General features: G+C 41.0%; 1 protein-coding gene across 2 annotated transcripts in view; it reads right to left on the reverse strand.

The window, feature by feature from the left end:
- The window catches only part of tbc1d22a (TBC1 domain family, member 22a), a 181443-nt gene that overhangs the window by 65069 nt on the left and 98971 nt on the right, over positions 1–17403 (reverse strand). For both annotated transcript variants that reach the window (XM_053508679.1, XM_053508680.1), the window contains exon 10: positions 5769–5844. In XM_053508679.1, the coding sequence (XP_053364654.1) occupies positions 5769–5844 (76 nt within the window). The remainder of the gene's footprint in view (positions 1–5768; positions 5845–17403) is intronic.

Consider the following 17403-nt stretch of genomic DNA (forward strand, 5'->3'; position numbering starts at 1 on the left):
AATTTTAACTTGATAAATGAGCGAGGTTACACTGTACATCGATCTTCTTAAAATCTCATTAAATTGCTTTTCAATACACTTGATCTGTTACCAAGCTTTCGCATTTCCTCATTAAAAATGTTTTAGGCTGAGCTGTGAGCCACAAATGCACTGCTGTCTTTACTTTTTCATCAGAAGTGAATTTTCGTCCTTGCAGGGTTGCTTTCAGGGGACCAAGCAGGTAAAAGTCTGATGAGATGAGAAATGAGGACTTTAGGAGGATGCTTTGACACCTCAAAACTTCAGCTCTTCAATAAGTGTCTAACAGTAACGAGAGCTGTTGATTGTTGGACCATTTTCCTGATAATGTTCCAATATTGACCCTTTAGAATCTCAGAAAACTGTAAGCATCAATTTTTTTAGCTAATTGACTTTTGACCTTTTCCTAAGTTGGCGATTGAGAATGATTGCGTTCCATGATTGGAATCCACATATGTAACGCGGATGTGGATTCCTCACTACGAGCCTGAGAGTAACCGTTCCATACCTTGCCGCTTACTCTCAGGCTCGTAGTGAGGAATCCACATCCACGTTACATACAGTATGATAGCAGAATTATATTTTTAAACAATATTTCTCACCTTAGAATCAATTACCACTAATGACATTGAAGCAAGGTTATAACATTATTTTTTTTTTAAAAAAAGGAACTTCATGTAAAAGCAGTGTTGCAGTTATTATGCATCGTCTCTCTGACGATTAAATTGTACATGTTATACGCATGCATCAAATTGTGAAAAATATATCTGTAGTTGTACCTAACGACCTGTGCTGTAAATAACACATCAGTCTGATGTAAGACGTACACAGCCTTAAGCCAGCCTAATTACACACTGCTATACAAGGCTTGCTTGGGGCTGACAAGTCAACTAATTGTTTAAAAAGAAAACACAAAATAGTCAGTTTGAAAAATGTGTAGTTTAGTAAAACACGAGAGCAAACACTGGGTTTCTTGTTTCCTGTGAATTTGCTTTATAGTAACTTTAAGATAATTAATCGCTTGCACCGAAAAATAAATGCTAACCATTTTCGACCCGAAGTTCAGTTCATAACTGAGACATTAGACGTTAGAAGTTCTCAAAAACGTAAGAACATCTTCCATTTCTAAACAGGTTCAGCCTAATTTAGGTACGCATACAGCAAACACAACACGACACAACTTCTTTTATGTATTGGGTTGTAACGTCACACGTTTAAACTCTTACTGTTCGGTACAGGACGTTTTGTTTAGCTTTAACCAGCGCTGGGGTATTTTCGTTATTTATTTGGTTACTTTAGGTTAAAAGAACAAGCAGCACACCACTGAGGACTGCAAGCAAAAATATTGAAATATCATTTCAGAGACGAATTTCGTAAATTTCCTAAATCTAAACCAGTGACTGTAGATTTTAAACAGTACAGTATGAGCCATTTAAAAATATAATGCTTCAATTTGTTTATTTCTTATGCTTTACGTAAGTAGCCAGTTCGATTTGACGTCGGTCCATAAACAGAAGAGAAACAATGTTGATCTGTTGTGGTGTTATTTTATATAAAGAAAGGCATACTCCGCATTTACCCTGTCGAGAAACAGTCTCCACTGAGTGCATTATCCGCACTCCGGTTATACTTCTAAACTTCTTTTGGACGCACTGTCTTATCAGCGCTTTCCGGTCAAGGCTACTGTCTCCCCAGTCACTGCTGTGCGGGTGTGAACGTGTTACATCAGTTCATTTGTAACTATGGTGCAAAAGAAATGCTGTGATTTCTTATGGTCTGAGGGTGTACCTGGGTGACAAAACAACTCTTCTAAGACCATAAACAGAAATGTTTGGATATCTGCAAACTAAATTCAGACCGGTACTTTACGGAAGGGGAAAGGTGACAAGACACGAATTTATCACTTCAAGCCTGAGACTAAACGGCAGAGTATGGAACGGAACATCCGAGACAAAGTTCAAAAGTCAACCATCAGCTGGAAAATTGATGCTTGGAGTTTTCTGGGATTCTCAAGAGGCCAGTACTGGAACATTATAATTATTATTATAATGAGGAAACCTAAACCTCAGATTAAACAGAGAGGACTACTATAACAAGGGCATTGTGATCTTGCGAGACGATGCACATCCACACACTTTTGTCCACACTGTCGAAACTCTGCAAAAATGATTTTTGAGATGTTGAAGCATCCTCCCAACAGTCCTCATCTTTCTCCATCAGACTTTAAACTAACTGGGTCCCTGAAAGCAGCCCTATAAAGACAAAGTCACTTCTGATAAAGAAGTGAAGACAGTGGAGCATTTGTGGCTCGCAACTCATCCCAGAACATTTTTAATGAGGGAATACAAAAACTTATAGACAGATGGACAAAGTGTTTTGAAAAGCGAGGGGATGATGTTAAAAAAAAATCTATTTGTCTTCCTACAGTTAAACTGCGGACAATTTTTGACTTACCCTTGTATATGAACCTACATCTCTCATTTTCCTGGCACCAGAATTACCGGGCGGGGAAGCATTTAAATTTCTCTGCCCCCTTTTCTCCAAAAAACTAAAAGCATCTTTGAACTGAGTGCAAGCTGAGCAGACAGGCCCGGGTGCCGGAGCACAGGAGCACAGGCGCACAGGCGCACAGGAGCAGTGTCTGTCTCTTAGAAGTGGCCATTCAATTCTGATTATGGCCACCTAATAGAAAGTAATGAGAGGAGCTTATGCTCCAGTGGCTTCAGCTTTTCCCCAGTGGGGCAGCAGCGCTCTCTACAAAGGCCAAACCACTGCAGCACTGATTGAGTCTGACACTCAGGCTGAAGAAGCGAGGGCAAGAAACGTGGAGAGGGGGGCAAAAGAAAAAAAAAAAAAAAACTGACACCATAAACCTGGCGAGGTTAGACCAGGCAACTTATGTGTAGTCAGCAGGATGACAGCAAGCACCGGGAAGCATCACGAGTCTTCAGTTTCAGTTGTTTTCTTTTTCTATTGTTTTGGGAGGTTTGTTATCAAGTCCATTTATAGATAGACATCTGATTTTGGCAGGTGCTGGATTTCTGTGGGCAGCGCCTTATGAAGTGACAATATCGTTTTTGAAATGAAAAGCATTATCGGATTTCTAGAAAGCCAAAAAATAAATGTAATGTAATCATTCCTACATTCTAAGCATACACCACACTGTTAATCTAATATCTTTAATATGCATCGCAGGAATATAAAGTAAAGCCATCCTAGAGCAGTAAATACAACAGGCTTAATTAAAAAATGTTGCAGGTTTATTGAAGGTATTTAAGGATTTAAGGTGTTATTTAGGAAAAAAAAAAGTCAACTCCAGAGCTTTTCTATTTTCCTATTCACACATTTAAAATTATTTAAATGCATAAAATAAATTTCGGGCAAGTCAGATTTTTCTTTTTCAGCAAACATATTCACATTGTGCCTTTCAATCTTTGCTGCATGGTTTTATTCACTTGGGAGTGTTGCTTACTTGACTGCATGGTATATTCTGTAGATCGCTGTTGCACAGGGAAAAAAAAAAAAACGTAATGCCCACAGCTTTAAGGGCTTTAGGCACGGCAGGTGTCTCTCTCTCGTTCTCTCTCTATCACCACTCTACCTGCTTTCCTTAAAAAAAAAGTCTGAAATTCTGCTTAGCACAGCTGTTCATACACCATTTTCATTGTGGTTACCATAGCGACAGCAAGCACCGTTAGCGTTTGGCCAAATGAAGAATGTGTAGTTATGTTGCATAAACACAATAGCACACATAAGAAAGAGAGAGAAAAAAAAGAAGAAAAAAAAAAGATAAGTCCTTGGCTGGAAACCAAGGACTTTTGATCGTCTGTCCATGTACATCTACCTACACCAAATATACATTACAGTGGAACCTTAGATTGCGAGTAACCTGGTCTTGCGTGTGTTTTGCAAGACGAGCAAAAATGTTTTTAATAGACGAGCGGTACGCATGCACTTTGTCTGCCGAGTGTCACGTGATCACAACTGAGCCATTGATTCTTCTCTCTCTTGCGCTGTGGAATTGTGGGTAATCGTCTACCATGCTCGGTCTCCGTGCACATGCATCACTCGTATAGTCAACATCCATGTGTGCGTGTACTGTTTACTGTAACATTGTGACCAAGTTTTTAGTTCTGTTCTTTAGTAACTGTACTGCAACAACGGCCTTTGTGAAGAAAAAAAGTTTAAAAGGCTGTAGCAGTGCAGGAGATCAATCTGTTTAACGACAATGTGACATCAACATTTCTGCAAAATCCCCAAAAGGGGGCAAAAGCAAGTGTCATTAGAGAGATTCCTTGTTAAAGATTCTGTTAGGGCGCGTGTGTGTATGTGTATGTGTGTGTGTGTGTGTGTGTGTGTTTGTGTGTGTTTGTGAGTTAAAGCCCCCCTCCTTCACCTTTCCTCTCCTCTCTCATCTTTTCTTTTAAAAAGTAAAGTGCAGGGTAATTTGTTTTATTTTTACTTTATATTTGGAATTAGTTACTTTTCCATGAATATTTTTGTGTTGTGGAACAAATCATCTGAATTTTCATTTATTTCTTATGGGGAAATTCACTTTGATATACGAGTATTTTGGATTACAAGCACGCTTCAGGAATTAATTATAACTATGGCGACAGAAGGAGGTGTGTTCATCCTAGACACGCACAGAATAGTCTTGGGGTTTGCTTAATTATTATTATTAGTAGTAGTTGTAGTAATAGTACTAGTACACAGCATTCTAAATTATTATGCAAATGATATCTTTCTCTTATTTTTATAAGTATAATTTTTAAGTCATTAACCATTAGGGTATAATTTCAATTCTATTTAACGAACCTCCTAAATATAACAATATAAAAAAAAAATTAAAAAAAACAACGCACTTTTCCAATTGATTATGCACAAGAGTTGAAACATTTTATAAATTGTAAAGAACGAAAAATGGGCTTTTGTTAAATTAGGAAGTCGTATTTACTAAAATCATAAACTATTACAATTATAAACATCCTAACAGAGCATGTCATATCTTAACATAGGACCCCTTCTTTGATATCACCTTCACAATTCTTGCATCGATTGAACTTGAACGATTTGAACCTTTGGGATGCTTCAAGTTTCGCAATAGAGTTGAGGTCAGGGGCGGATGGTGGCCACACCATACGTTTCTCATCTTTTATGCCCATAGCAGCCAATGACAGAGAAATATTCTTATTATTATTATTACTTACTATCTTATTATTCTTATCAGTAAACAAGACTGTTTGGGCCCACTGCAACAGTTTCTGCTTGTGAGCATTGGTCAGGAGTGGCTTTTCCTTTAATTGGGCTCATCTGGCAAGCTAATTATCAGAAGTGTCCGAGATTCATTTCAGTGATCCAAAGAGACGCAATACCATTCATGAGTTTAATTAAAAAACTAAACATTTAATGTTTATGACACTTACATACAATTTGCATAATAATTTGGAACGCGGTGTAGTATGAGTAGTGGAAGTAGATTAATAGCAGTCGTAGCCGTATACATGAGCACAAAGCTCATCCTTAACAGTATGATTATTGCTAAACGACTAAGGCTGTAATTATATTATGAGATATTTTACACAGTGTCATTAACCAAGCATTTTCTTTTTTTTCAATTTCTTGAGTGACCTTGATGATAAAATGTTTTCTTTTTTTTTTTAATAAACAAAAATATTTCCTCGAATTGAAAAACAGCTGATCAAAGAGTCGAGTAAAAGAGAAAAGACAAGAGCAGACGCTGAACCTACCATCGATTCGGCTCACCAGCTCCTCCAGAGCCTTCACCTTCCTTTGGATCCCCGGCTGGGCAAAAGTATAGTTGTCCTAAAGATGAAAAAGAGAGAGGAAATAAAATAAAAATCTCACTCAGACACAGCTCTAGTCTAACAGATCATCACTCCATTGTTCTTCCTTTATATCGTAGGTATGAAAACGTCGTGATTGACACGTCCCCGTGGAGAGCTCATTTACAATACATTTACATCGCTGCAATTAAAAGTCATTGATCGCATAAAATAGAATCCATTAGCGATGCTTACATAATGTCTTTATGCCTCAGGGATTTTTACAGCATAATGATAACCAAGAGGAGAGGGGAAAAAAAAACGACTATCAAGAATACAATTAACACTCTCGATCTCTCTCACAAAGACCTACAAACACAATGGCCTCTGGATGTAGTCAATTTCTGCGTACCAAGCACATAACTGCCTATACCACACACACACACTTAAAGCAGGATGGCCATAGTGAGTGTAGCTGCGTGCTGGGAATAGTGAGCCCCATAATTAAGTGATAATATTCATCATGGTCCTGTGGCCCACAGTGCAGCATAATTACCACATTCATTTCGGCGTGTGCCGCCGGCCCTCGTGACCAGACAGCCGCTTAGGAATCCTGCTCCGCACCTCAGTCTTACCCGCTTGCCGACTTCCTTGCCAGCTAGCCGTCGAACTGGCGTTTTGTTTTGTTTTTTCCAGTGCCGCTGCTTGGTGGAGTGACTAGTGGACTACTGCATGCAGAGGGTTAAGGGAGATGAATACTGTGCTCAACGTGCTAGACGGGCATATTGATAAACAATAGTGGCTGAAAACCCATCATTCACAGCAATTACTGGGTTGTTGGAGAGTGAAGTGTGTGCTCGTGGGTAGGTCTCATGCGAAATGCTAAGTGCACACAGGAATAAGAAGGACTACCAAGACGGCATTACAGTGCGGGAAGATTTCGGTTGATCAGAAATGAAAAAAAAAAAAAAAAATCAATCAATCAGAGGGTGACAGCGACAGTCTAAGATGATATAAACTAGGGCAGCGTGCCACCCGAGGTAATCCGAGCATCGGTTATTTAATGACCCTTATGTGCCTTTTTTTCCGCAGATGAAATGTCAAGCGGTAACCTAAAAAAGCATTAGGTGGACTCGCGCGGATCCGGACTCAACAAGCAATTCCAACAGGTGTTAGAAGAAGCAGCCCTTGCGCCTCTGACTCACAAGGGCAGACAGATATTGAGTGTGTCTGAGCGTTAAAAGTGTGTGTGTGTGTGTCTCCCTCTTTGATGAGGCTTCAGAGAGCGAGGAAGCTTTAATGTGGCCTGGGAGCAGCTAAGGCGGCAAACGTCCCACACGGGGAGAGAAGTCATTAACCGATAAACAATTGCGGCTGTCCTTCAGGCTGTGCAGCCACTGCACTCCAGACGTGCCTTGGATGAATACACAAGGAGCTGCATCCCGACACTTCAAGTCATTCCAGCGAGCTCTGTTGTGTGTGTGTGTTTTTTCCTTTTCCTTTTTCAACTCTCTTTTCCTTTCCTCCATGACCTCGAAATAGGACTGTCGTAGCAACCCTAAATACGGTAAAACAGATGGAACGGTTCGTGTTTGGCCTACTTTCGCGGGCCTCAACTTACTCTTCTGCAGGAGCGATGACCCTTGAGATCACTCGCGGCTCAGTGAACATTAACGCCCAAAGCCTGGATAATCTATCTCTGCAGGAGCCCCTCTCTCTCTATCCGTGTTAAAAGTGCTGGGAGCATGCTGCTAGGATCAACGTATTTGATGTTTTGAAATGCAGGTGAATTTGAATGGAGAGGAACAGCCTGCTGGATTACATCATACAAGTGTGACATGATGTTAAGCTGAAAAAAAAAAAAAAATACTACCAATACAATAGGCAGGCAGGCTAAGTTGGACATAGCAGCATCAGATGGGTTTTTAACATAGTTTTCTACTTACAGAACGGTTACGGATTTAAGCTCTCAAACCGGATTGTCTACACTACATGAATATTTTAGTCTGGACGGGCAAGGACGAGCATGTGCTTCCTCAAAGACACGCATTACCCTGCATCTGCTGCTGCTTAATGCACTTCAAGAGCAAACTATTATTCTGCTCTGCTCTGTATACGTGAGCTAAAAGGGCCTGCATCGCCGTTATTCTGACCACAGTTTAACGGAGCTAGTCCTAGACTTTTACGACATCAGTGGTCTTTTAAGAATATTACTGGATGCACTATGTGCTCTTAATCAAACTTTATAGAAGATTTCTACATTCTGTTTACGTCAGTGTAATCTGCACCCATGCGGGAAACGCTGTCTTATAAACAATCATTTATTATTAATTAATCTTGATGTTATAAGGATTGTAGTTTTTTTGTATTCATTCCATTAGCATAGTTTTATGCCTCTGCTTCACCACATCTGTCTCATAAGTTTCTAGTAATGCCAGGATTTCTTCCATTTAAACCGAGCGATGCAACACTAATCAAAGCAACACCCGATCAAATAATTTACTCACTCACTTATTCATCTTCTATACCGCTTTATACTGTATTCAGGGCTGCGGGGACCTGGAGCCTATTCCAGGAGACTTAGGGCACAAGGCGGGGTACACCCTGGACAGGGTGCCAATCCATCGCAGAGCACACACACATACAGTACACTCACACACACACTCTTTCACACACTCCAATTAGCCTAACCTGCATATCTTTGGACTATGGGAGGAAACCAGGGTACCCAGAGGAAAACCACCAAGCAGCACGGGGAGAACATGCAAACTCCATGCACACAGAGACGGGAATCGCGCCTGGCTGGGAATCGAACCCGGACCCTGAAGGTGCAAGGAGACAGTGCTGACCACTACACCACCGTGCCGACCTTAAACAATTTAATGATGTTGGAAATAGTTTATGTATGAAGTAAATTGACTTTGCTACTGTGATTTACTTGAGTACCTTTATTAGAACGCACTTTTTACTTTTATTCCACTACATCATACAGCAACGTACTTTTCTTGACTACGTTTCTGTGTGTCGTTGTGTATCTCTCCCTTTACGAAGTACACATCACAGTTTAACTCTCTAGACACACTGTATAAAGTGCACAGTACAATATAGAGCTGCTGGTACAGAGAATTACATTGCAAAGTCACTTGCTTTATGGTCTAGTAAAATTCTTTCCTCCTTCTGCATGTTTTTTTTAACATGTCGGTTGATCTGGAATTAAATCAAACTGTCATCAGAATTCCAGACAGGACTCTCACATCCTGAGTATATTCCTCTCGAGGCAAACCGACACAAATTCTGAACATGCCTCAATAAGGTACCACGTGACCTCGATGGCATGACTCATTTTCACAGCATGTCATTTAGATTTAAGAAACAACATTGCTAACTTGAGCCTCCTTTACTCCCCTGCTGTGTGCCATGTAGTAGCAGGTCATTCACCTGTTAAGCAGCGAGAAGGAAGGTTAGTCTTAAGTATGCATTAAGTCTGCCCAGAGGCTTTGGTAATTACATTTGCATTATTAAAGCTCCTCTGCGGTAAAGTAATAAAGTACTTCAGCTGGAGCAGATCTTAGCCAAAGAACCGTAAACAACTTGAAGTTTTCCTAAGGAAATGGGACCATTTTTACCCGTGGTGCTGCTTCCGCCTAAAAACACGGATGTGACGTCTGATCTAAAAGAGCATGACAAGTCGATAGACGGGTAGGATGGAAGGTAGACCTCCAACGTCCTTGGGGATGTGTAATAGAGCTGCACAGTATAATGATAAAATAAACATCTACAGCCTAACAGCTAATAAAACAGCCAGAAATTACCACTCAACAGGCAAAGCTTAAATCTTAAATCCCCATCATATTTAATCCAGAAACAATGCCTGCATGCAAGGGTTACTTAAAGGACATGACGATCTGGAGATAGCGAGTTTGATATCTGACTGATGCTACAGACTTCCATAGCCGGGAGCCTAGAAAGTAGATTGTCTACTCTCTCTTGGGGGATGGCACACCCGAACCCGAACTCACACATCAGTCATATCGACTCTAGCCAATCACGGGCATCTGTAAGCTTGTGGAAGGGATGAGATAGCGCTTTCATCCGAGGGTGTTATACCGCCCCCTAATGGCGTGTGAATGACAATCGAATCGGGGAAGATTTGTCATGCCTTATTTGTAACGCCCAATCACGGGCTCGGCTGCAGAGGGTGTTAGTCTATGGAGGTCGTCTAGCTGCTATGTGCATGAAATTACCACTCCTTCCTCCTAAGAATTTTTCTGCAGTTACAAGACAATTTTAATGATTAATGGCGTCTCCACTCATACAGTACTATACAGTTCTTTATGCATTATTGTTAAATCAGCCAATAACACTGTATGACAAACAGGACGTGGTACAGCAACATGGACACTTCTGGTAATGTTATTCAGCCTGTTTGCTGCCTCCATGGCTGCGTCCGTCTGCTTAGGGAATCTTAACGATGCCTGGCTCAGAACCAAAACGTACTTGACGTCCGGTCTAGCAACGAGAAGGCTAGAGCGAACTTTATTCTGTTGGTGTTGCCCAAGGCAACTGCGGCATCATTCACCCCCGAGGGTTCAAATGTACTCCCTAATTCTGCTTTGGTATTTCCTGCCAAAAGGCCAATTTGTCTCCTGAGTCTGAAGCTGAACCGGTACAGCATACATGGACAATACACGTGTGATCAATAGATGAGGCCTCTGACTTTCCCCGTGAATAAAATTGTACAATGATGGGATGAAAGCCCTACTCCGATAAGGGAAGGGAGGTGAGGGAGCAACCCTGCGCAAACAAACAAAAAAAGAAACAAGGATGCTGACAGGATTTGGAGGTGTGATGACAAACCCTGATAAGCAGCGTGCAGACTCGCCGTGTGACTCGGCTCGGAGAGAGAGCAGGCTTTTATATTCACACTCCAGCTATTGATAGCTTTCCATCAGTCCGGACGTTCTTTTCCCCCTCTCTTCATCCATCCAGCCCATTCTCACAGCCAAGCCTCTTATCAGAAAATAATCCAGCTATTCGCGGTGTGAACAAACAGGATCATGAGCTTATCTCGAGAACATCTCAAAGTCACCGCTGAACATGACGCCACTTCTCTCTCTCCCATATGCTTGTCTATCTTCTATTCATTATGAGGCTTAGCGTTCCAGAAAGCTTTTCAGATATCTTAATGGGCTTTGAGAGCCGAACACTGATGTTCATGTCTTTATATGTGAAAAAGCATTCGGCTGGCTGAGAGATGTTTGTGTGCAGCAGTAAAGCGGAGTTAATTCACAGGGCTTTAAGTTGCCGGGGGAATATGGCTGAGGAGAAATGGAAGAGCTCAGCGAGCTGAGACAGAGGCGTATAGTTGTCAATAAAGGAGTGAGAGCAGAAAGTTGCAGCTAGGTTTTTCTTGCTCCGGCCCCTGCTCCCTCAATTGCCTCTGATTGAATATAATTGGCAACAGGTCACAAGGGTGAGATAGCACCGCCATTCCTGCAAAGAACACACACACAAACATACAAAAGCAAAGAAAGTAGCAGCTCAGTGTTTTATACATATATATTTTTTTTCTTTCCCGAAGAGTGCGGCTGAAAAAGGATACAAAATGAGATAACGCAGGAAAACAACAAGAATGAAAAAGTGAGAGAAGAGAAAGCTGAAGGAAGTCAGGCTGTGATGCTTTGGCCCTCGTGTGCCATTATTCGCCCAGCTACGATGATGCAACACAGTGCAGCGCCGCCGCCTTATCAGTATTCCCAAAGAGACCCATAGGGGCAGTGGCACAACATCACACAACCTTCACTTTAACGCTTTCTAACACTTTTCTTCTCTCGCCTGCTGTTTCGGTCCTCAAGCACAGTGCCCGAGTGTCAGCGACCGAACGCCAATCAATGCTAACTATGTAACAGATGGAAGAATAGACTGGCTGAGTGGGTGTCAATGTGCGCTTCAGTCCCAGACTCAGTCAATAGACTGTTCCAACAGAGCACAAGACCAATTGGCCAAATCAAATCGTTAGAGCCCGAGGCTCCGATTAGGTCAATGTTTCCAATAAACACGCGCAAATATTTAACAGATTATCCGCGGAATTACGAGCTCCGTGAGCGATTAATTTGTCTGAACCATTTCAAGAGCTTTCCGAAAGAGCCAAGGAATTAGTCGAGTCATTAAAACCTGAGTTGTGGATTAAAAAAAAAAAAGTAAATAATAAAAAAAAAAAAGAGGTAAGAATCATATTGCCCTCACAAACCACATCACAGCCTGCTACGCCTCCAGTCTTTATTCCCAGCACACAGTCTGGCACAATGTGGGCTACTAATGGGAACGTAATAGAGAACAATATTTGTTTTGAGATGGAATGAATGAATGAATGACATGCGTGCCTTTTTTTTTTCAGTTTCATTTTTGTTTATGCCACTTTTATGGGTTTGCGTTGTGCCTTTGAAACAAACCCCAGAGCACTATGGGGCAAATGGTTGCATTTCTTTTTCCTTCTTATTTAGCATGCAGAGGGAGAATGAGAGCGAGAGAGGGGGGAGAGAGAGAAAGAGGGAAATAGGCTAAATAAGCAAGAGGCTCATTAATATCACTGAAGGTGCATTTCACAGACAAAGGGCCCCGAGAGGCACCTATTTATTTAGGAAATTAATAAAAAGTGAGCGTTTGGCCCAGCGTAAATGCCACTTTCTGTCCACAGCAGCATTTCTGCTCAGCATGGGGAGAACGCACATCATAGCTGCTCTGACCTTGGCTCTAATTGCTCAGCGGACACTAGGGAGAGCAACGTTTCCCCCCTAATGGTTTATAAACAATTTTACAGGGGCTGTGCTGCTCCACGACCTTAATTAGTTTGCGATCCTCCGACTCGTGCCCCTGGACCCCGCTCTGATCCGGTGACTGATACAGGACATATTTGGGAGAGTGTAATGGAGGAGCATTAACCTTACAGACACAAACCAGGACAATTTATAGACTGGAGCAAAGCCGACTCCTCGCTGATGAAGCATGCAACGGTAATACAGAACGGCCCCGATGCACCCCAAGCTGTGTGGCCTTTTTAACCAGCAGCCTACGGGCCAATCCGTCCCATTTTCATATCTAAACATCTTGCCCTGAGGCTATCGGTTAATTAGTGCTATATGCAGCGTGCAAACAAATATAGATCATATGCACCACTATTATGCTCTCGGCGCTAGATCTGCCGCTTGCACTTTCTCTCTCTCTCCCCGCGTATGCCTTTTTAAATCAGTAAGTAGAATAAGAGCACACCTAACAATCTGTTCCTTCTCTTCGCTGAGCTGTATGTGCACTCCTGCTGCCTGATGTGATGCCACTGCACGATCATGACACACTCCTACTGCTGAGGCTGCTCTCACCCACCAGACCAGCATGATTTATCCTGATGTTCCGCTTCAGGTTTTCCCGCACTTTGTGCCTGACTTTCAGGTGTTGCAAATGCTCCCAACCACAAATATACTGAAATATACACATATAGTACTGTGCAGAAGTCTTGAGCCAACCCTCATGTCTTTATATTTTCTTCCAGAAAGCCAGACATTTTTTTTTTTTAATGGAGTCTTGGAATAGTGGAATATTTCTCTTTTTGCTTTCGGAAAAACGTTTTTGGCAGGTTTTTGGCTCTCGTTTTTTGGTCTAGTCTCTGTAACAGTAGTTTCAGAGGAAAGTTTTCTGTTTGTTAAAAATGTCTAATTTAAGGCATGAACCAGTGAGAAACAGGTGCAGATGATATCTTGAGGCACTTTGCAGCAAAATATTTGTTCCCGTTACTTTAATTTAACTTAATTTTATATGAAGATGTTTGCGTTGAACTGTACGTTTGTCGAAAGAATGACAAAACCTCGAATCAGTTTAATCAAAAGCAAAACCTTAATTATACCCTTAAAAATGTAGGCTATTATGAAACATCTGTAACAACCTGTAACATCTGTAGCATCAAAAACTTTAATTTCCTCCTTTTTCATGCTTCCTTCACATACTGTATTTGAGCGTTGTCTTTGTAGCTTGTATTGCACATACGGTGTCCCTCTCTCTCCTCCTTCAGACAGCTTCGTATTGGCGTCTAAATTTGATTCAGAAGAAAGAAGACCCTCTATGCTGGCACACTTAGCACGGGCAAAACACAGGCAGTTGTATATCCAGAATAATCTGGTCAGAGTACAGCTTGAGTACAACGCACATTTTATGGTAAATAAGCATTTTAGTAATAAATAACTGGGTACCAAATGACTTTTGAGTCCTGCGAATGGCATTCATTCATCTTTCTCTATTATTTCTCCTGTAGTCCAGGTGCATGTGTTCATGTGACAAAGGAAAAGGCAACAGCTGGAAGCTTTAGAGATACAAGAGATAAAAATGAGCATAGTGTTTGTGCAGGGTGCAGGAGAGGAGAGCTAATGATGAAACAAAGGAAGAAATGAGACAAGTGGAGCATCCACCTGCGTTAATTTATTCATCCATCCATGTCTATTTATCCACCTTCAAAATGCATGTCTATCCATCCACCCAGGTGTCTACGTATCCATCCACACGTCTATCTGTCCACCCACCAAAGTGATACCTGTTCATCCACATAGGAGCCTGTCTATCCATTCACACAAGCGCCTATTTATTCATCCGATCTCATTCTACCTATTCATCCAGGTGTCTGTCTATACATACATACGTCTTCCTACCCATACATATGTCTATAGACAGATAGACATGGGTATATATGTCTATCTGTTCATACATACGGCTATCTGTCAATCTACCGCAGTCTATCTCTCCATCCACCCCATCTAACTCTTTATCTACCCCGTCTATCCCTCCATCCACCCCCGTCTATCTCTCCATCCACCCCCGTCTATCTCTCCATCCACCCATGTCTACCTGTCCGTCCACCCCTGTCTCTCTCCATCCACCCCTTTCTACCTGTCCATCCACTCCTGTCTACCTGTCCATCCACCCCATCTACCTGTCCATCCACCCGTCTACCTGTCCATCCATACCCTGTCTATCTGTCCATCCACCTTTTCTATCAGTCCATCCACCCCTGTCTATCTGTCCATCCACTCCTGTCTACCTGTCCATCCACTCCTGTCTACCTGTCCATCCACCCCTTTCTATCTGTCCATCCACCACTGTCTATCTCTTCATCCACCACTGTCTACCTTTCCATCCACTCGTCTATTAAAATGTCAACCCGAGCCATGCCAGAGGTTATACTGTAGTGACACACGTGTTAATACATATTTTTAAAAGCTTATTCATCAATTAACAATTAGTGTAATCTTATATTTATCCAGCAGCCTTGGCAAATTCATCTCATTTCCATATTTAAACAGCTTGCCTAAGGCTGTCAGTTTTTAGCACTATGTACCACTATACAAACAAATAAACAAATTTAGATCAATCACACTACTTTTGCAGTAAGATATTTCCCTCTAATGCAAACCATTTATTTTCACTATTATTTTGTGTAGATTTTAAGTAAAAGCTTATTATCTTTTAAATTGAAAAGATGAAAAAAACTATCTATGAAGGTGAAAAGCCCTCGGAAAGAGCTAACAGTGATCATGTGCAAGAGTAAAGCCATGTTCACTGGGCAACTCGGCAGATACTTGACAAAAACAAATTACAAACGTCATCATTATATTGATTTACTAGCAAGTCTATAGCGCTACATTATCATCTTTAGCGGGCTTTCAAGTACTCCATTCTTCCACTTAATTCATCTACTCTCAGCCTGCGTTTCCTCTATGGATTTGTCATTATTCCTCCTAAAAGTGATATGGAATTGTACTGATTTAGATCATACACAATGCACAGGCAGTAAAATTCTCAACCAGAGCACGAAACATCCCACAATGCCATCGGTCTAACATAGAAGAAAACGAGACTGCTATTAGAACAATCTCAAACCTAAAAGAAAAACACCACATTAGTAATGAATAAATAAATAAATACATGAATAAATAGGGGGGGAAATAATCTAGGTAGCGCAGATGGTTTCTTCATCTTTCTTCATTATTTCATTCGTGTCATTGAGGTTCTTTATCTCCTGTTGTCAAGGTGTACAGGATTACATGATGAAGCAAAAGCAACAGCTGGAAGCCTCTGAGATACGAAAGAGAAAAAATGAGCAGAGCGGATGTGAAGAAGAGCTAATGATGAAACAAGAGAAAACATGAGCAACAGGGAGAGGATTCTCAGGAGTGGTCCAAACACACACATCTATCATGGACAAGCTTTTTTATCCATACCGAGCCCCCAACCAACCGCACACATGTCTACAGGGACAATGCCGTGAAAAAGTATTTACCACCTTTTTTTGGCATATTTGTCACACTTAAATGATTCAGATCATCAAATAAATTTTAATATTGCACAGAGATAACCTGAGTTAATACAGACTACATTTTTTAAATGATGATTTTTATTTATTAAGGGGAAAAATGTAATTCAAACCTGTCTAAGTGAAAAAGTAATTGCCAATAAACGTACAGTAATAACTGGTTGTGACACCCTTTTTAAGCCGATTACCAAGTAAAGGGACTGATGGCTGGACATTCTCCTTCAGGAGTTTCTGGTAGAGTGCAGAATTCATCGTTCCATCAATTATGGAAAGTCATCCAGGTCCTGAAGCTGCAAAGCCCAAAACCATCACACTAAGACCACCATGTTCGACTATAGGTATGATATCCCTTATACAAATGATTTCAAACAAGACACAAACCTTCTAAAAACTTTTCTTTCATCAGTCCACAGAATACTTGTCCAGAGGTTTGGGGGATAATCAAGATTTTTTTTTTCCAAATGTGAGACAAGTCTGTGTGTTCTTTTTGGTCAGCAGTGGTTTGTTCTGGGTTCTTCTTTGAGCTCCTGGATGAGTTGTGGTTGTGCTTTTCGAGTAATTTTGTCTTCAAAGTCTTAAAAAATGGCTTGCTAACCCTTTCTAGATGTTATTCTAGAAATCACCATGTTTCGCACCTGGTCTTGAATTTCTTTAGATTGCAGCATGATGTATCACTTTTTTACATATTCTAGTGTGCTTCACTTTGTCAGACAGGTTCTACTGAAGTGATTTCTTGATTCAACAGGTCCGACAGTAATTAGGCTTGGGTGTGGAATGTTAAATTTAACTCCGTTTTCCATTAAATGTAGTTAAACAGAGTTCATCTCTACTTTTTGAACCCTCTACCCAAGTACACATCCATCCATCCACCCAAGTGGACATATACCCCATATGTACACCATCCATTTACCCAAGTGTATATCTATCCATACCTACAAGTGTTTTATCTGTTCATACACACTAGTATATGTATATCCACCCATCTACCCATCCATGCATCTGTGTTTATACATCCAAACAGTGTCTATCTATTCATTCACCCACGTATTCCTCGCATATTCATGGTTATCTATTCACCAATTCGACTATCTACCTACCCATTTAACAGTCTATTTAATTTGCATAGAACTAAAGTAACCCCATTAACCCATCTACCCAACTGTTTTACTACTCACACATCCACTCAATTGTCTATTAACACAATCTATTAATAGGCTTATGGATTCCTTCCTGCCTAGAGCTTCT

This window comes from Clarias gariepinus, chromosome 12 (assembly GCF_024256425.1).
Source record: "Clarias gariepinus isolate MV-2021 ecotype Netherlands chromosome 12, CGAR_prim_01v2, whole genome shotgun sequence".
Taxonomy (NCBI): domain Eukaryota; kingdom Metazoa; phylum Chordata; class Actinopteri; order Siluriformes; family Clariidae; genus Clarias; species Clarias gariepinus.